This window comes from Anopheles moucheti, chromosome 3, assembly GCF_943734755.1.
Source record: "Anopheles moucheti chromosome 3, idAnoMoucSN_F20_07, whole genome shotgun sequence".
NCBI classification, from domain to species: domain Eukaryota; kingdom Metazoa; phylum Arthropoda; class Insecta; order Diptera; family Culicidae; genus Anopheles; species Anopheles moucheti.
Genome location: NC_069141.1, coordinates 32872459 through 32893046, shown reverse-complemented (window position 1 = coordinate 32893046; position 20588 = coordinate 32872459). Strand labels below are relative to the sequence as shown.

The following is a 20588-nucleotide window of genomic DNA, read 5'->3' as shown; positions in this document are numbered from 1 at the left end:
AGATGCAAATGCAGCGGACGCTTCTGCTGCGTGCTGAGCGCTTGGCCCCAAAAGTCAACAACATTATCAAATGAAACATCTCTCCGACTGATGGCGATGGTGCACGATCGGTTTGTAGCCCTGTTGCGTTGAAGCTGCGGTGCATTTGAATGCTTGGCGCAGGGGTTTTGATAGGATCAGAGCTGATCATACAATGTTCTGTTTGGGAAGCAACCTGAGCATCCTGAATGCTTCTTCAATGTGATCGTTGGGAGCTGATACGGTGGTCTTTGAAGGCGAATGCACTACCCGTTGAGAAACGAGCAAAATAGCGATTGTAGCTAGTGGATTCTAATGAAAGTAATGTCTAATGATTGCTTTCTTTGATAGCAAAGTGGTCGCGTTTGAAGTTGGACGGGTTTCACTGTTATCTCCGCTGCGAGAGGACTTCAAGGTAGATTGCTTCACAGATGTGTATTTTAATGACTGGTATACAATTTCATCGGGAATATTATAAAAAGACATAATATGTTACCACGAACTTTAATATTAGTTGTTATGATGATATAGTTCAAATGATCAAATGACAATATACTAGGAGACATTAAATTATATGACTTATATTATGTTTAATATTTCCACAGAAAGGCACTTAAGACTAATATGTGTAGGTGTAAAACACTCGATGTCTATAATAAGCCAGTTATTATATTTTATCATTCGAATGCACATAGTGGTATTACACTAGTAACGGTTTACCAAAATTCCGCAAGAGGGCGCTTTGGTGGTTTTCTAATGAATGTAGGAATTATCTTGAGTATACAATCCGAGAATCAATCTTACTAATCTTGTAAAATTTCTTTCACAATAGCTTTCACATTATAACAACAACGGGAACAACTGCGGAATGAAAAATACAACATTCATAGTTTAACATTTCACATCACTGAAATACTTTTCAGTTAAATATCAGTAGTAATACTAATATTCCAACTTCTCACCAATTTGTTAACTTCGCACTTTGATACCGCTGTCGTCGTTTGGTTGCAATGCGATTGTTCAAATAGAGCAATTTCTCCCGAACAACTCCCACACATGATTGCTTCCACATGGCCAGTTCAAGGGTTGTAATTGTGCAACACACATATGATCCCAATTAAACTGAACCTTCTGCATTCCCCCAGCAATGACCCAAGAACAGGCTTTGTCTTGAAATCGCTCGGTCCCGGGTAATAGCAAAACAATCACCGGCCAGCAGTTATGCGCATGGGAAATGCTGCACGATGTGTCGCCATTGTGTATGGACACAATCCCTCCATCCCCCCGCCGAAGCTCGTGAATTGAATTCGGTCCACCTGGCAACCGAGAATCTTCACATTCTAACCTCCGAGGAAAAGGACATGCCGCTGCCGATGCTCGATGTTCGATCTAGCACACATTCTGTCGTAGGGCGCTGTCCAAGGCTGCACTACGGATAGCGTCACCGAATGTCTAGCGGAGCGAAGTGAACAATGGCGTAAGCTGGCATGAACGTTGCAAGGACCTCCGCCTATTTCCGTTGCTTCTCCCCTACTCGTCTCCCGATCACGACCAAAACGGTATGGGCACATTTCGTCCATATCATCCGCCCATTCAGCGATGGTGTTGAACCGTGCGATGTAATTCGAAAACGATTTTCCCCCAATGCCACCCCATTTTCGCTAGCTCGGGAAAACTGAAAACTGCGAAAGGAATCACGCCTGTAAGGACATATTCTCGCTGACCCGAACTCCTGTCAGCTTTCCCTCTACAAGCCTCGTTCGCACGCTGCGTTGAAAGTGTGAAATATTTCAATAATTTCATCAATCTCGAACAAACCTCTGTCTGTCCCCGGTTCTGGGGGTTCTGCAACTTTACGCCCGATTATGCGATGCATCGATGTCGTCGAACGAACATGAATGCTGTTCCGGTGTGCACCCAGGTGAGAAATCCGCTCCGGCGTTTATAATACCCGAACAATCGAAAGCGAACGCAAGAACACGGAACATCCACGATGTTGTTGCGCGTTGTCTTCGCGAATTAGACGGGCGGAAACACACGTACACGCGGGGTGCATGATTTGTGACAATTTTTTCAGCGCAATTCAGTGTCTATGGGTAGATTAATAATTGATCTAACGATGGAATTACACCTGTGAACGGTTACACGTGTCTTTCCACTGCGCACAGGGGAGAGAAGACAAATGCATTGCGGGTGTTGAAAGGTAACAAGGGCCACAGGTAGTGTATCTGTTTTCAATAACGAGCTAAAACGGGGTAGAAGGATTCCCATTCTTTTTTGCTGTATCAAATGGGATTTAATTGTATCTCATTAGTTCATGCGATGTGGATTAAAAAGTAAGGACTGCTACATAAAAAATGAATCTGTCAGGTATTTCATTAACTTCAATACATTAGACAGAGCAGAAAAGATAACACTTTAAAGGTACACATACGCTCACGTACATAACCCTAACTACAATTTTTAAATGATAATGTTAATTCTAAATACAACATCATGCAATTTAACAACAATTAACTTTTTTCTCTCCAAATTTTCATCTCGGTTTAATGAAGTCCCACATCATACCCCAACACTGGTTTGAGAAAAACCAAATTATTTTTAAGATATTTCAACTCTATACCACATACTATATATTATAATATATAAGAAAATATAATATATAATATAATATATAATAAAAAAAACTAGTAGATAAGAGGTGGCCTCAAGAAACTTTTTAAGACACGCGTCTAATTCCATACACTTCCAACAATTAAACTCCCATATACTAATTCCCTCGAGTCCGTTAAAGAGGTCTGCCGAATGCCATTAATTGAGTAAAGGTTTACCAGTTTCGAGACTGTTCGATACATATGGCCAGGTCCAGCGTGTTAGGGGCCTACCTTCCTGGACAAAAAAACGTCCTGAGAATCGACCTTGCTAGGCAGTTCGCCTACTCTACTAAAGAATTTCTTTCCTGCTCTATAATGACACATTTTCTTTCGTTTTTTACATTCCTTAACAAGCTTCCGACACATTTTTTTGCACAAAGGCACACATTCGATTTGTTTATTTAATCTCTTTATACCCGCCGGTATGATAACAATCAAACAATTAACGAGCGGTGAAACCTGGAAGGCTCTTCCAACCCCGGAACAATCTTACAACTCCCGGAAAACCACACCAAAGCTGTGAAAAAAGTCCTTCCTCGAAAAAAAAACACCCCTACATGGAAGATCATCGCGATCAAAGATCATCCCCTTCCGCACCAGCAACGGTGGTCTTGTTTCACGGATATCCGTCTCGAATCGTTTCCATGTCCATGTTTTATGTCCATCCCAAAACCCATCCTTCTGACCTTACCGACAAACAATGCAGGGAAAGTATGTTTCCCTGCTGGCACACAAAACAAACAGCACGGCAACAAGGACCACAAACAAAGCATGCAGCTACAGACAGAGAAACCTATCCGAACAACTCGTCGGTCAAGCGTGCTCCAGCCTCCGGTGCGTTGTGTGTGTGCAAATATTTTGGGATAATTTTGCTGGCTTCTAATAGCCTCTAATGATCTTAACCATTGTGTGGCGGCCGGATTAAGAGCGCATAAAACAATCACAACATCAATTTACGAAACCATCCATCCATCCATGTGTGTGTGCTTCTACGGGTCCTTTTCGGAAGCTTCCTAAATCCTCCCGCACCTGAATGATCTTTCCGAAAGCCAGGGGAATGCAACGTATGCTTCCGAATACGAAGCCATTGAAAGAGCCTAACACACAAAGGAGTTAAGGATGTGGAAGCTTTCGACGAACACTGTACATTCCAAAGATACGTAGCAACCATGCTGTACGATGTTTTACAACACCATTCTCTACCATATTCCGTATGATATTAACATCATACAGCCTTGGTCGCTGCAAGGCTACAAGCTCCGGCTCGGTACGGGCAAGCGGATTTATGTTTTTCCTTGTTCGTGTAATTCTTTCAATTCGAAATCGAACAATTAAGCTGTCCAGATGGATTACACAAGGTTTAAGCATGTGCTGTTCTTCCACCGCTGGGAGAATGTCCCATCCACGGTGGACGACATCGTCAGATCTATTGATGTTGTGCTGTTCGATTTAGATGACAGATAGCAGATAGAGTGATATCGTGCAGGGCTCACCAACACGCTCGATCAGAGTTCAAACCTTGGCCCTGAGCTTCTTGTGGGAGATTCAAAATAAATGTAGATAGATGTCATTAGAGGGGGACGACAAACTTAACTGTCAAATGCGATAAATTGGCACAGTAGGCGTGTGTGTTTATGTCATACTAAGACTGTTTTGGCAGAAGAGACAATTTGCCCGTGAGATTCGCACAGAAATATCCAGAAATAAAAGAAATTCGAGATGAGATTCTGTTTCTGGAAACATTACAGGAATTTTGCTTCAACTTGCAACTAACAATAAAAAAGCATAATACCAAAAAAAATCACCTACTCATATAGTTATTTGGCGTGTACTGTTCAACGTGGAAGCTTGTACGAATTGGAAGGATTATCCATTCGCATCACGAACCCTCCCGAATGAATGAAGAATTTTCCTCCATATGTGTGCAATCCCATGCAAGCATCCAGTAAATCTCCTGGCCGCTTGAAACTGGACGGCAGCTGTGCAGTGTGTTTGCTACCGAATATTATTCGTGCATCTCCCACAACTCCTCGTTCGGCGCACAGATTACGTCCGAAAGCTGCACCAACCAAGAGGAACTTCAATGAAGTTATTTTCCTACCTGTCCAGTGCAATACTCGGGAAAGCTTTCCCAATGATGATATCCATTTTGTTTCACACCAATTGTATGTGTGTGTGTGTGTATCCTCCATTTCTGAAGGATAATCGGATTTCGTGTCGTTGCATCGATGGGTCTATTTTGTTGCGTACCGTGCATGGGTGAATGGGAAAAACTGTTGAAGGCACCATTTTCCTGGAACTAATATCAATGGTATTTTCTAGATTCGAGCCATTTTTGAATGTTTTCTAGAGCTCACAACATTGCAACACGAAGATTCCACTACCAAACAAACCGGTGGAATGTAAGGTAACCGTAGTCCGCCCTCCCAGTTTCGGTTGATTTTCTGACGATGCTTTCGATTTGTCGTGTGATCCTTATTGTTCCTTTCTGTGCAGCGTTTTCTACCTTCCAGCTAGTAAACAACCAGCGAAATCGCATGACTTCGTTACAAATAAATAGTATCGTAATTGAAGTTTTGTGCTTCCATATGCTACTCCTCGGCTGCACTCGAGCCATTGCCCATTTCCTCATCTCCCCGAACGAGGTAAACCATTATTGACAAACATATTTCATACGATGGAATGATAAACGTTGCTTGTGGATCGTCAGATTGTGCCGTATTGATTTATTCGCGCTGTTAAATTGCAAACATTCCGACCAAATCAATCACGTCGCGCCGCTCGATATGGGGTCGTTAAGCATGGGGCAGAGAGTGTTCGGCATTCCGTTACCATGGACAGTACTCAAATATGATGATATTTGGGAAAATCAATTTTGATTTCAATATTTCTGGATTTTTTTCTTTGCTTTGGTTTAGATTGATGTGAACACATTTCTTTTCGCATAATATTATGTTGATAAATATGATGGATTCGGTATCCGAAACAAGCAATTATTTTCAATGTTGAACATGAACACAAAGAGCGGGAAATGAAAATCAATTAATTTGTTACTATAATATACAACTGGGACAAAATTTATTACTAGGAATTTGTAACATAATATAACATAAACCTAGTGATATCGCTCACTTGTTTCCGACATTGTAACTTATCCATATTTTGACATTTTTTTGTACAAAACATTAATCATTTCCCAATTTCATACTGTTTCTCTTCGTACTTTAATAATAGTTTGATCTTCATCGCGGTTTTAAGATATTTTTCATATCGTTACATTTGATCTAAAAATTAAATCCGGTAGTTATGTAGTTCTTTACAATATTTATAATTATGCTTGAATATACTTCAAGGAGTGTTGAATATTACCCAAAAAATTCTAAAATTGACCAAGTTTTACAAAGTATAATAAAGTCTCACGCGACGGCCCGAGGGTATCCGAGGACCGAGACCAAATCCCATTCGGATCGTTCTCACATAGCATGGACTGACTTTGCAGCATCAAGAACTGACTTGGAAAAAATAAGTCTAGTAAGCCAGAAATGGTAGCCATCGGACCCGTTATGCCAATAGGTCGTTTTGCCAAGAAGAAAAATAGTCTCCAAATATATCCGATTAGTAAAAGAATTGTTGTGCATAGTTTCTTACGCTGAATAGAAGATAAACAATTACATAAAGTTTGTCGCTATTGACAGTACAAAACCCCGAGAGTAATTGCTCCTCAATGATTAAAGTAAATATGGCGATCTTTAGGAATTTCTTCCATTGTTATTAACTTACCATTTGCAACCAATAAAACAGTACAAAAATTAACTCATCGTTTCTCTCATAATTCTTCACCAAATTTCGCGATGCGTGTGATTTATTTAGTCTTTTTCATTTATATATATATATACTGTATATAATTATATTAATAATATCGATCAACGTATTAATTCCATTAATTCGCCGCATCACCCCTGTTTAGCCTCTTCCCTAATCGATCCTGCGATCGGTCTACCTCAGCGACGGCGCGGCAAATGTACACGAAACGCTACAGCTTAAATTCCTAGTGCGGCATGATTATTGCTATCACCGTGGCTTACACACTAAACACTTCCGGCCTAGGTACACCGGTACGCACGACGCGTTCTTTCTTCTTTATTACTGGGAACACACCAAGAAGGTCCTGTTTCGCTTCGTTCGCGCCGTATCTCTAATTCACTACGTTCAAATCACTCTGGCGTGGACCGTCTTCTCTCTCGCCTATTGCACACTTCATCTACTAATACTAACTACACGTCCGGTCCGGTCGAACACGTTGCCTTCGATCCGAACACTTCGCCCCACAGCGAAGCGCTGGACAAAGGACAAGCTGTCCAGAGGTCCTCTTACGGTGCGACGGCCGATGCCACCGCCGTTACAGTGATGGCCGCAGACGCTGAGGTCGACTGTGGAGACTGGACCGGTGACAACCCACCGAAGCTCATGCCCGTGTGCTGGTAGTACTTCTGTCAGAATACCTTCCCGATAAAGGGACTGTCGGTGACGGCTGCGGCCGCTGCTAACCGCTGATGGTGACGCCCTGTCGGCATGAGAAAGGGACTCCCATAGTCGGCCACTCCGTTGCGCATTGCGGCCGCGGCGACGGCGCTGTGATGGAGGGCGGCTAGTGAGGATGCACTGGACCACGAAACGGGCGACGAGCGGGACTGCAACTCCCCGGTCGGGACCACACCGATGTGACCGTGTGGATGCGGTGGTACATGCGGTAAGGCGGACCCGTGCAGATGAAGCGGATGGTGCAGATGCGGCTGGGACGAATGGTGGTGAGTGGAGGGTGAACTCGCTGGAGTTGGAGCTGGAGTTGAGGAGGAAGCCGAAGGTGGAAGTTGTGGTGGTGGTGGCGGTGGCGGTGGTAAGGATGGATGCTGATGTCCGGGAGATCTCGACGGCGAATGCTGACTGGGCACGTCCAGTGAGGCGCCCCGATGATGCTGCGGAGTTCCACAACTTCTCGACCGCTTGTGGCCACCGCCGAGACTCACGTCGTGCAGCTTCCGCATGTGCTTCTTCAGATCGAAGTTCCGACAGAAGCCCTTGGCGCAGATCTTGCACGTGAACGGCTTCTTGTCGTTGTGGGTGTGCATGTGGAAGGTCAGGTTGTATATCTGGTGAAACGCCTTGTTGCAGATCGTGCACTTGTACGCCTTATCGCCACTGTGCGTCAGCTTGTGGTTCTTGTAGTTACCCTTCTGGTGGAACCCCTTGCCACAGTACTCGCAGATGTACGGCTTGTACCCCGCATGGATCCGGGTGTGCGTGTTCAGCGTGGACGAGCGGTTGAACGCCTTGCCGCACGTCTGACACTTGTGCGGCTTTTCCGAGGTGTGAATGATCTTGTGCCGACAGAGGGTCGACGCCTGCCGAAAGCCTTTGCCGCAGATTTTGCAAATGAATGGCCGGGCGCCCGTGTGCACTGGCATGTGGCGGGTGAGATTGTAATGCGCATTGAACACCTTGCCGCACTCGGGACAGGCGAACGTTTTCTGCTTGGCGGCCATTGCCGCGGCCGCTGCGGCAGCAGCCGCCGAGGTGGGCGAACCATCGGGACCACTGCCGCCGGGAGAACCTCCCACGGAGCTGGCGCTGGAACTCACCGAAGAACAGGTACTGCTGGCGGACAGATTCAGGTTGGCCCGTTTCGCGCTCGGTTTGCTGTGGTTTGCGGCGGCGGCAGCTGCAGCAGCTGCGGCAGCCGCAGCGGCAGACAGTAGCTGATGGTGTCCATGAGAACCTCCATGTATGTGGCGCCCATTTATCGTCCCATGTCCGTGTACACCCGGTGTAGGAACTGCGGAACTGACCGCCTGCATTCCAGCCCCAGTCGGAGGTGGTGACAGCGTGGGACTGTGCAGACGTCCAGCGGTACCGTATGGATGTAGCGCCGCTACGGCCGCCGCATGATGATGATGATGATGGTGATGATGCTGCTGCTGTTGTTGCTGCTGTTGCTGCTGCTGATGATGTTGGTGTGTAAGGGCGGCGTACTGTGCCGCTGCACACATCAACTGTCCCGGATAGTACAACAGCGGATATTGACTCAGCAGCTCCTGGTGACGATTATTGGCCACGAACTGATGCATCGAGTTTGGGACATACTTCTTGAACGCGGAATCGTATGCTTCCGCCACAGAGCTAACCGCCGCGGACGGTGGTTCATAGCAAGGGCTCGAACTTGTCGCCGACACTGGGCTCATCGACTTCTCGTGACTGTCATGGCGTCGCTTCCGGAACGGGTTACTACTGCCAGGGGACGTCATCGACAGTTCAATAGTGTCGTCATCACTGGCCACATCCACCACCGCATCCTCATCATCCTCCTCCACATCCTCCTCCATCTCGTCCTCCTCCTCATCCTCCTCGTGATCCTCTTCCGCACGATCGTGCCGCACTTCCTCCTCCTCATGCTCCTCCTCCTCTTCAGCCTGTCCCATAATGTTGGCGATGGAAAACTTCAACGTACCGCCGCTGGGTCGTTGAATTTTAGCCACCGGCCGATTGACCACCGACCGTACACTTTCGGCCACACCGATGCTGGAAGCCGCACTCGTAACGGTGGTAACGGTGGTCTCATGCGGACTGGGGACATTGTGCCGTTCCGTATCCGTGGCGGACTCTGCATCCGGTACGGCGCCTTCCATCGTGGGACTCTTCGCTGTCAGCGGTATTCCTGGTGGGCTACACGGTTCCTGCATACCACGGGGACTCTGCGAAAGGGAAGGTGGCACAAAACAATGGACGTTACGTTAGATATGTTATTCACATTCGCCATCACACTGTGTGACATGCACGGTGCCGTGATTGATTGGACAATCGCGTCCTGAGGTTCGAACATTGTCTTAAACTAAAAACAATGCCCAACGCCAGCTACGCCCATCGGAATGTACTCCTCCCATGGTTTCTTCAACCGACATTAATTATGTTTAACCAACAACGGTGCAAAGTGCGGGCAAAACAATTCATTTGTATTATCCTTCCGCGTGTTGCACAATGGTGCAGCTGTTTGTTTTACTTTATTTTCCAAACACACTAATTCGCGCTTCAATGCTCGAATTCAAATCGAATCGGTACCATGCTCCCTTCATTAGCGGGAATTGGGTAGAAGAGGGGAAAATTCCGTCAATACGAGAAGCGAGAAGAAAATTTAATCAAAGTCTCGCCACCAAAATTGGCCATTGATTTCAGCAGCCCATTGTATGCGAACAAACCCCCTCCGTCTGAGTCCGTTCTCACACTCGTGTTGGTTCAACATTGGATAAATGTTTTCCAACTATTTTGCAAACATTGCAGAATTTACGTGCCGCAGTGTAGTTTTAGAAGGGTAATTTATGGATGATACTTTTTTATTGAAAAAATAACGTATCGTACTCTTTAAACGTAGTTAAAGTCAGTTATTGTTATATAAAATGTTAAGCTATCTAATGCAATCAGCTCAAAAAGGGTAAAACAGCTTGAAATTTATGAAATCCTTGAAAAACTCCAAACTTACTCCATCTTTGCAATATATTCTCTGTTTTTACTGAAGCAGAATAAAATTCCGATCATTTTTGTTATTTATCTATCTTTTTAATAGCAACTAACTGCACATATTAAAGTATATCATGTATCAATAATTTAAAACTTTATTCAAATAATAAAATTCCTAAGTAAAACATAATTATTGCAGGGAATACGTACAAAATAAACCATGATGCAATGCTCGTCGTGGCCGGAATGGATGGCGAATACCCGCGACCACTTCCGTTCCGTTCCGGCAGGTTTCTCGTCTCACGCAACTCCTATCACCAGTATCTCCAATATCATCCAAAACTGTCTCCCCGCGGGAAAAATTGCGGCTGTTAATCGTGTTAAAAGCCCCACTCTTCAATCAACTGCTAAACTTTTCCCTCCGAGTGGATACGAGTGAGTACCAGCATCAGCCTAGCGTCTTCCCATCGGGTTGAGTTCGGGAGCGTGTTTTAATTTACGCCTTCTTGGCGTAAACCCACTCGACGGCAATTGTTTTACACGCTCACACACACACTTGACACCTCAGCTCGCTCTGCCTTTGCATTGCCCACTGTCCGGGCACGCAGGACGGGCCCAATGTGCCAACCAACCGACAAACACCACCACCGGAAGTTGGAAACTCAATTAAGGAAATTAATTCAATTGATCGTAGAAGTGGTCCTTACGGTTCCTTCGTATGCTCTTAATTTATGCTAACCCACATGAGCGTCTTATCATATGCATACACACACACACACACGCACACACTCAGGGAAACAAACACGTGAGCGAACGGGGAAATAACACACAAGGAGTATGTCTTGAGCAAAACCGATGATCTTTTCAGAGTCTGGTTTGCTAATATGCTGCTTGCTTAGATTTATTTCCCCACAAATACCACTTGCTGCTTGAAGTACACTCTGTTTTTCATAAACATTATAACGATATCACACACTTATATTATTAATCCTCTTCATACGCGAAGATACGACCAAACTTCAATGGATTCCCTTTCGACCACAAAATCCGTCGACGGAACGGATGTTCGCTCTCTCTGCGCTCCACTCCACTCGGTTCGGCAGTTGAAACTGTTCTGAATGGTAACCGATGGGCACACGGATCGTTCAGCCACGGCAGCTACGGCACTGCCAGGGAAAGAACACAAAATGCACAGAAGGGAAAAAGGACGAATAGCGACTGCTGCCGTAGTCTTCGGCGGCCGTAGTCCCGCCGCATTGCAACCCTTGGAGACCCCTCCCCCAGGCCGGGAATGAGACGAGCCCGACCCTTTTCCCGTCCGTCTCCGTCACTGCAAATCACAGACCCGACCCGCTCATTCGCCGACATTTGCAGCCTGCGCAGAGAGGCCAACAGGCACACGCACACCAGCGCAACGAAAACCCACCCCAAAAAGGACACACCGAAGGGACGGCTACTGCTCTAACCGCTGCCAGGAGCGGAAAAGGACATTCTATGTACACAAACCTCACGGACGCGCACACATACAACAGAAGGGAAGGGCGCACTAGAATCATTGTATCCTGTCATCCACTTTGATTCCTGCGGCCTTTTTTTCGTCCTTACCCTCCTTGAGTCGTGTTTTTTTTTTGTTGTTTGCGGTTGTATTTGTAACTCTTGTTCGTGTGTTTGTGTGCTTCGTGAAGAAGACAGAGCCAATGTTGCACACTTCGCGTTGACCTCCTCTTCAAACCCAGCATCATCATCATCATCACCATCATCATCACCATCATTATCAGCACCTTCATGAGCAATCCGGATGGAAGGTCCTTTTTTCGGTGACGCCCCGTTATTTTTCGCCACGTCACTGATCCGAATCCTTGGCCGTTCCAGCTCGCCAGCTCGTCTTCGGTTGGTCGGTCGGTACACCGCCTGAGCATCCTGACGCACGCGCGGGGCACTGTACGGAAAAGGACAACTCCGCATAGTCCTCCGTCCTTTCGCTCTTTCGCAGGCCAGGCCTTCTATTAAAACCCCGATCCGAGCCTGAGTGGATGAGCAAACACGACGGCAGTGTTCCCGGGCAGCGAAAGAACCACGCCGCGAAAGTCCACAGGTCTGCCATGTACAGCCTGGGTTCGCGGAAGGTGGATCCTCTCCATTACCCGGGGTCGGTTGCTGCCGGTTGCTATATTCTTGTTAGCTCATTATCGTACACTTGAGTGGCGTTGGTAGGTTTGCCCCAACCCTCAAGAAAGACGGTGAGCTGTGCCTTTTTTTGAGCATTCGCTCTCGTTCGCTATTTTAATTTGAAAAGACCACCCGTCCAGGGTTGACAAATCCGAATCCGGTTCGGGATATACGACGGGGAATGTACACGGGGAAATTAAGCAAACAGTAAATAGAATCAACCTCGGACCGAGCGGCTAAAGGCAAAAAAGACGGTTTTACGTGTTAAGCTGAAAGCTCAACATTGTGCGAGGAATGAAGCGTGTGGCGTGTTCCTTCCTTTTGTGCACGTGCAAGGAAGTGGAGGAAAAGTGACGGTAAATGGGTAAAGATTGGCCAAAGCTCCACCGGCACCGGATTCGTGCCGTGATAGATCCGACCGTATCGGTGCACGGGCAAAAGAGCACGGTGGAGCGTGAAAATATGAACAATCTTTTGTGCAGCCGATGGAATGGATTCCATGGAAGTTCTGGCGGTATTTCACGAATCTTCCTTGTGTACACCCTTATTAACGAACCACCCAAATGAGTAGTCGTTAGGCAAATTTATTCCACTGACGGAAAAATCAATACCTCCAGTTTGAAATCAAACCTAAACCAAGAACTTCTTCGTTTCTGAAAGAGATATTAGGATTATCGACATTTTGATCGATAGATCCTTAAATAGTTTCGTTTAATTTACAGTATATTTTTTATATTTTTAACCAGAAATAAAAGAAAAAAATATTTGACCAATGTTCAATAATTTTACTGCTAATTATTGACTATAATTCACTTATTTTAAAACATTTTACTTTTTTAAAGTGTTTCTTTTTCCAATAATTATTATAACAAGTATTTGTGTGTTTTATTTTGCATCTTCGTATGTGTTTTGCGCACTGAATGCAATCACCACTTCATTGCATAACTATCTGTACAATTTGCATTCAACCATCAGCTCCTTTGATTGGTTACGATGCAACTATTTATAGATTTCATCAAACGTTCTCTCCAGAATAGAATCACCACAACGCAATCGGACGAAATGCGTTAATTTCACAATCAAACACAATACCGGGCGGCATTGCATTGGTCCCGGTCGCATACAAACAGCCGCATGAAAAAACCCGACGCGATGTTTTGCGATGCGTGACGAACCCCCGGAGGCCCATGAAAGTGGTGTGAAAAACTATCAGAAGCAAACAAAGCGGATTGCGTTTCGAGTGGTACGGAAGATAGCATCAAGCAGTCACATACGACCGTGTGGCCTAATGGAGAAGGCGTCGGACTTCGAATCCGAAGATTGCAGGTTCGAGTCCTGTCACGGTCGAACAAAAAAGCGCGTTTTATATTGTGGAGGAAGAAAGTTTTAATAAAGTGTGTTTAACTCCTTCTTATTAAAAAACTACTTAAGTCCTTTTGTTGTCTATGTGTGAACAAAAATACAAGGTTTATATAATGAAAAATATATATACCACCGCCATATACTTCTTTACTTAACAACTTCCTTCGTCCCTTTTTTTCCTGCCAGTATTTTTTAAGAGAAGCATAGAATATTTTATTTTATAGTTTTTAGTAATAGTTTTTAAAAGTTTTTTTTTATTATAGTTTAGTTTATTTGTATTTTATCTTCCTCACGCAGAGGTCTTAAAGCCTGCCATTTCTGGCTTTCTGTGTCTTAATGTTTCCGTAGTTGGATAGTTAGTCCTGTGTACGGGGTCCATTCGTCTCTTTTGTATTATATAAGCAAATTAATTCAAAAGATTGAAAACTAATACAAAATAGAAAAGAGAAGTAGTTGACTATTACAAAACTGCGCAACTTATGCAAAAGAGAACAGAGAAATGTATAACGCTCGCCCTTTAGGAGAATTCTTTATTGACGCAATCAATTGTCTGATGGCATATCTTACTTGAACCATTCATAGCCTCCCTTAAGACAGAAATACCTTAATAAACCTTCCTTCCAAACCCTAACCTCGCATAAGCGCATAAGTAGTTGGACCGCTCATCCGCGTTCCGAATGGTATTCCTATTCGGGAACGACATAATAAGCAAAAATCACCTGGCGTGTGCCACATACGCTTCCTTCCGATCATCTCGTCCCGAAAGGTCGTGTGCTTTATGTGAGCAGCGATTCAGAAGGAAGCACCTGTCTCGCATTGTGTTCCTGCCACATTAATGAAGCAGAAGCTCTCTCCCGACTGCACAAGATGCACGGCAGACGCTGGCTGCTCAACAACAATGACGCCCGATTGCTCAATTCAAACTCTATCAACACCGGTACAGCAACCCTGTCACTTTGCCGTCTCGTCTCGTATTCCACCTTCTGCCCTGTCGGAGGCACGGTTGAAGGTGGGATAGAATTACACCAGACACGCACGCTGCCCGCCCGGCTGATGCCGGATGTCGGAAATACACGTACGGAGATGCGCACCGTTCGTCTCAAAACAAAGATGCTTTCGGCTTTGGAGGTGGAAACCTCCGCCTGGAAATTCTTATCCAGAACTTCAGCGCACTGGGCTGCCAAAAGGGCGCACAATCCACGCCACCACTGCTGACCAAGCCTAGCAAACAATCCAAACAGCGATGCAAAATTAATGAAGAATTCACCGGACAAGTAAGCAGCAACTCGGAAGGAGTCACTGTGTCTGTGCTGTCTTCCGAGTGGCAAATTCCAGCCGGTTGAGCTGCTACTTGAAGTGGGATGTTGTCGTCGGGGCCTAGAGAGCCTCGGGCCACTATACTTCTCTTCTTTTCCTGCACGAGAAACGTTCGAGAATTGTGCATTTGTGCAGGGAAATTCTTCAACTTGCATCATGTCTAGGGCTAGGGACATTGAGACGTGCCTAAGTTTGTGCTGAGCCCACAATGGACGTGCTGAAGAAGTCACGAACCGTCTGCACTGGGCACGGGGGCAACACGCTTCCCCGAAGGCAATGCATCACAATCCTTTCGAGTAGTGCCACCAACCCCACAATGGCTCCCACCCCTATCCCGGACGGGTTGTGACCACCCGCCTGCTGCACAAAGCACAAAATTCAATTGCACACTTGCCTGTGCCGATGAACTTCGGGGCAACAGTCAGCACACACTCCAACAGGCTCGACCATGGCAACAGTTTTTGTTGCGCTGTTTGTATTAGTACCCATTTTTCTGACTTTATTTACTGGCTGGGAGGGGTGGGCTAAGGGTGGGTGTCGGCTGGCCAAGTATTCAGAACAATCGAAATATCTGCAAACAAACATATCTCGCAGCCATTTCGTCCTGGAAGGATGTGTTTGAGACGGTCCACTGCTCGATAGAAGGATGTCCTCTTGGCAGGTTGATGTCTCAACAGCTCCGCACAAAACAATAGGACGATGTTGACCACCAACGATGTGTATGTGTGTCTGAGAGAGAGAGAGAAAGTGTGTGTTTGTGTGTATGTAAACAATTGAATCAAAGTGTTAAAGTCAACCTTGCAGCTAGAAGAAAGAACATCACTTTAATGATATTCCTTTAAACTCACAGACGATTTAATTCAACACTAATAATTAAATTCCGAATGGAGTTGTATTAAATTTGGTCTATACATCAACAAAGAATGCTCTCTCTCTTCTTAGTGTAACAACCTTCTAGGTCATGCGTGTCTTTCCTGGCCTACTAGATTAAATTTACCGTGTTTTAGCGTGTATAACGACCCCCTAAATGAATTATCCAAAATTTTTGGATAAAAAGATTTTATTTCTTTTTTAAAACAATTGGAACAATTGAACATTACAATTCATAATACTCTTTCATTTCGTCCTCACTGGTGTTTTCAAACACATTTTCATTGTCATTATCCCCGTCATCACGGCATGATCCTCAGTCTCATCAAGATTGTTACTGATTTCGCATTTTTGAAAGGATTTGATGAAAATAGCTTCGCTGACTCCTGACTATGCAGTAATGACCCATTGTCAGATCGCTAGGTTTTTCTTATTCTTCCTGAAGGAGTCAGATTCGAATCAGCCCCTTGTATCCACTTACTCCATTCTTATCTTATCATACCCTTAAACGGTTGTGGTTGCAGCTGACTGGTTAGACTGGTAGATGACTCATAAATGCATCCAGTACTAGCATTGCTGATTTTTCATAAGAGCTCCAGGTCTCTTGTTCCACAGAGACAACATTTTGAAACTACAGATTCATCCTTGTCTTATCCATCCATCCTTTTATTTCAAGAAAACGACCTTTAATCCATAAAGCTAGAACGGAAAAGTTACTACCCTTGTATAACAACCCCCTTTATTGGACTTTGATCATTTTTGACATAAAAGGGGGTCGTTATACACGCTAAAATACGGTAATTGTAATACTAGACACCACGAAGCCTGGGGATATTTGTCAGTGCTTGCTACGGGGGAATTAGTCCGGATGGGATTTTGGTCCGATCTGTTCGTGTGAAAACCAGCGCCGCTACCATCATGCCATCTGACCGTCCAACATATAACGCTAAACATATTGAATGGTATTAGAGTATTAGACGAGGATTTTACATAATGAGTATAAAAGTTGCCCTGGGTTTTGTGCTTCCGAGTCCCGTCTAATATATTGAAGGTTTTGGATAAGATCTTGTCAGGATCTGCTAGATATACAGAAGAATTTCTAGCAATTTACCCCCCAATCGAATCCCTCCTTTCAAGGGCGCACATTCTTTGCCAATGTCTTGACCTTTACCAAGAGTTTACGGCCAGCAAATTATTCCCTTCCATCCAAAAAATAGCTTAAGTCTGCTGGCAAGCTACGGTCGCAGCTCATACTCACTTTTATTGCTCCTTACTTTCATTCCAACCGTCATGGTTTTCCTAACGATCACTTAGCGCCTGTCAAATTGCATCACTGTCAACTGCAGTGGAAGCATTCATTCTTTCGCGTTGCTTTTGAGGGATAATTTGATATTTTAATAAGAGCGTACACGAATTCCACCCAAACTGGACGCGGAGTTCAAACGGATCTGTGCCTCTATCGGTTTTTGTTCCTTTCGAATCCTATTTACTGCTCACGCGCTGCAAGCGAATGCACCTTCCCCGGCGACGGGAGTTCCCTTCAATGCAGGGGACGCAGTTGAAGAGGATCTACGGCAGAAGTGCTCCTCCCACCGAGCATGCTCTCCCGAGCTGACGGCTCATTTTTCCTTCGATTGTTGAGTTCCTACCATTCAACAAAACAAACCACCGACCCCGGTGCCACCGAGTGTATTGTGTTGTGATGGCCCGATGCTTCCGCCACACCGGAAGTAACCCGGCTCGTGTACCGGTTTTTCCTTGCCCTCGTTTCCCCCTCCCCCCCTCCACGGTTCCCCTCGAAAGGATCGAGCGATCGCATGGACTTCTCCGCCCTGCCCAGGTGCTATTGTGAAGTGCCGACGGTTGCTGGGGTGTCCTGAGTGAGTGTGCGCGACCAGCAGAGCAATTGCAGCCTCTGACAGCATACAAAACAACGGGCAGCATTCGTCAGAAGCCGTGCCACGGGACACCGCATGGTGAAGGAATAACAAGACGTCCCCGAATTTGATAGCAGCTGAAGCCAAATCTTAAGACGCACGGACGCGTGTTGCGATTTCCGGTTAATTATTCGTTGGCATTTTCGTACCGGTTGTGATGTGTTTGAGTTTTTTTCTTCTTCAATGTTCCTTTATTCCTTCCCGTCTCATGACAAGGTAAGGCAACATACCGCAAGCAGATATTATTAAATGCTCACGCCAATTCACTGACAGTTGGCTCGTGCCGGTGGCATTATGAATTGTGTTAGGTCATTGTAAGAAGCTGGAATAGCTATTCGACTGCCTATCGTAATAGTCTCTAGGAATTCTATCCTTTAAGCTACTAGGCACTAGAATATAAAACAACTGCTTATGACTTTATTTTCTACATGCCATTTGGTTGGTATTTATTGCTCATTAAAGCAAGAGGTTATCGTTTAGCCGCATTTAGACAATCCATAAAATCATCATTTATTTTTGCATAAATCCTCGCTTAAACATGCCTCCCGAGTCGCTCTACAACTCATTTTTTGTAACACACCCTCTTCGCAGAACACGATATATGATCATAATTGCACTCTTAGATTGGTCCTTGATCGGCGCTCACCTGGAGGACAAGTTGAGGACACGTGTTCCGTCGAAAGTCGCGTTCTGCCCATATGCGCCACACGCGGTACGGTGCGAGTGCGTAATCGTCAACAGTCGGGCAAGTACCTCGAGTGGCATATCTTCACATCCCATTATTCCGCCCATCTTTCCTGCAAGGGTTGCTTACGCCGGTTGGTGCGCCAAACACAAAATAGATCCATATGCAAATCACCTCACAGCTTAACAAGCGGGAAGAAGGAAACGATGCGGTCCGTTTGCCATACTTCCGGTGTTTTAGAGAGCATTCCATCGTACGCCTCACAAAGCGGAACCGGTTTCAGCGGTTCCTTCGCTTTTGGGTGGACCTTAGCGATTCACCCATCGCGCTTAACCATGCCGCACACGTGGGCAGGATAAATATCCTATTTTTTTTACCATGGCACACCACAACATCTGTCCACCGGTGGGACTTCCGGTGGCCAAACAAACTGCACGTGTTAGACGACACCGCCGCCGAGGAAGCGTTTCTGTTCTTCCTTTCTTCAAACTTTCCCCTACTCGAACTCACCTCCCCCCCCAACGGGGCACAAGTTGATTAAGAAATTATACGCTCGTTATCGCGAGTGATCATTCTATTAAAATGTCACGACTTATCACTCGGTGCCAAGTCTCCCCCGAAACACCACCAGTCGGCAGTTTGATTTCCTTCCAACGCCTTGGTAACGGGCCCGAACAACACCGAACAAACAACACCCTCGCCGGTACGGTAGACGGCTAATCTCATGATCCAATCTACTATGCAAATTATCATCATCGGAGGTGAGCATCGCTGACGAGTGCCCATAACGCCTGCACCGGGTGCGATTCCCTTGCCCTGTTTTTTTGTTACTTATGCGCTTCTGAAGCCTTTCAAGTGGCAGCAGCGAAAAGAAATCAAAAAACGGGAACGATTTGCTCAAAGACAGCTCGCACCGATGCGGTTGATGTGTATCGAAGCTCTCTACTGCTGTTTTGCGATAGAAAGAGGAGTTGATTGTTGACTTTTTTAGGTGTAAAAATTAATTCTTCTGGGAATCCGTTAAGAAAAAAAACCCAGGACAAATTTAAAATGATCCATCCACTTGGAGGGTAAAATGAATGATTTTTCGGGTATCGTTTTTCCACCCAACAGTGCGATAAATACGTGCCCGGTGCGCATTTTACGCGCGGTTCGTCTCGCCGCCAGCGAAAATGTTCCGGCAGATATTCCAAATCCCGGTGTAGCAGTGACCGATCGTTCGCGACCGATAAGCAGCACCGTACGTGATCAGACCAGCTCGCGTGACTTATCTATCGGTGCATCTCTATACTACGCCACAGCCCGTAAGAGGGGCCACAAGGGAAAAGAAACGACCCACTTCCTGCTGGAGGTTGAAACCCACTTCTGCCCTTTTTTACGACCGGAAGTAGGTGGCGAAGAAAAATAGCCGCTGAAAGTCGAACCGTTGGCTGGAGGTTGGGAGCGGTTGGAGATAACTTCCCGAGCGATACGGCCCTGGGCTTCGATTAGGAAAACGGGAAAAGGTAAAGAAAATGTGCAATTTGTTCTTTTCATTACCGGCGAAAGCATTGATAGGGAATGTCAAGCTGAAGGGTACTAATTTTGTAATTTATCACCTACTACGCGAAGCCAGTGGCCAATTCAAGTGGGTGAGGTTTGAGGCGGAAGTATACGGCCATAGATTTCGGGTGCCGTTGAAGACTTTTCTTTGTTACTTGAAATACATAAATATCAGACCCAATCAGGCACACGGGCGTTTGTTGAAGCAGTCAAAATGGGGAAATAAAATAAATTATTACTTAATAATAATTAGCAGCAAATTTGTATCATGTCTCAATAAGTTCAACACAGGAACACCTAATTTAGAGTAGGAAAGTAATAGCATTACCCAAATAAAAAGGATATTTGCGAGATGAAATAGCAGAAACCACAAATCCACAACAAAACACAAATCGCAACACAAACATATCGTTCAGCCACATCTACCTTCGTAAATCGTTCTCTCACATTAATGCATTAATCACGATTGCAGTTCAATAAAACAATAGCATTGAGAGATTGTTTCACATTTTTCCACTGTTTTTT

General features: G+C 45.3%; 1 protein-coding gene and 1 non-coding gene across 2 annotated transcripts; one reads left to right on the top strand and one right to left on the bottom strand.

The window, feature by feature from the left end:
* Window positions 1-7165: 7165 nt before the first annotated feature.
* On the bottom strand, window positions 7166-10403 carry LOC128304137 (fez family zinc finger protein erm). Its single transcript, XM_053041280.1, has 2 exons — window positions 10392-10403; window positions 7166-9421 (listed from the first exon to the last, which is right to left on the bottom strand). Exons 1-2 carry the CDS (start codon window positions 10401-10403, stop codon window positions 7166-7168), a joined length of 2268 nt encoding a protein of 755 aa, XP_052897240.1.
* A 3221-nt stretch (window positions 10404-13624) lies between these two features.
* Trnar-ucg (transfer RNA arginine (anticodon UCG)) lies at window positions 13625-13697 on the top strand. The gene has a single exon. It is a non-coding gene; the product is annotated as a tRNA-Arg (tRNA).
* The last annotated feature ends 6891 nt before the right edge of the window (window positions 13698-20588 follow it).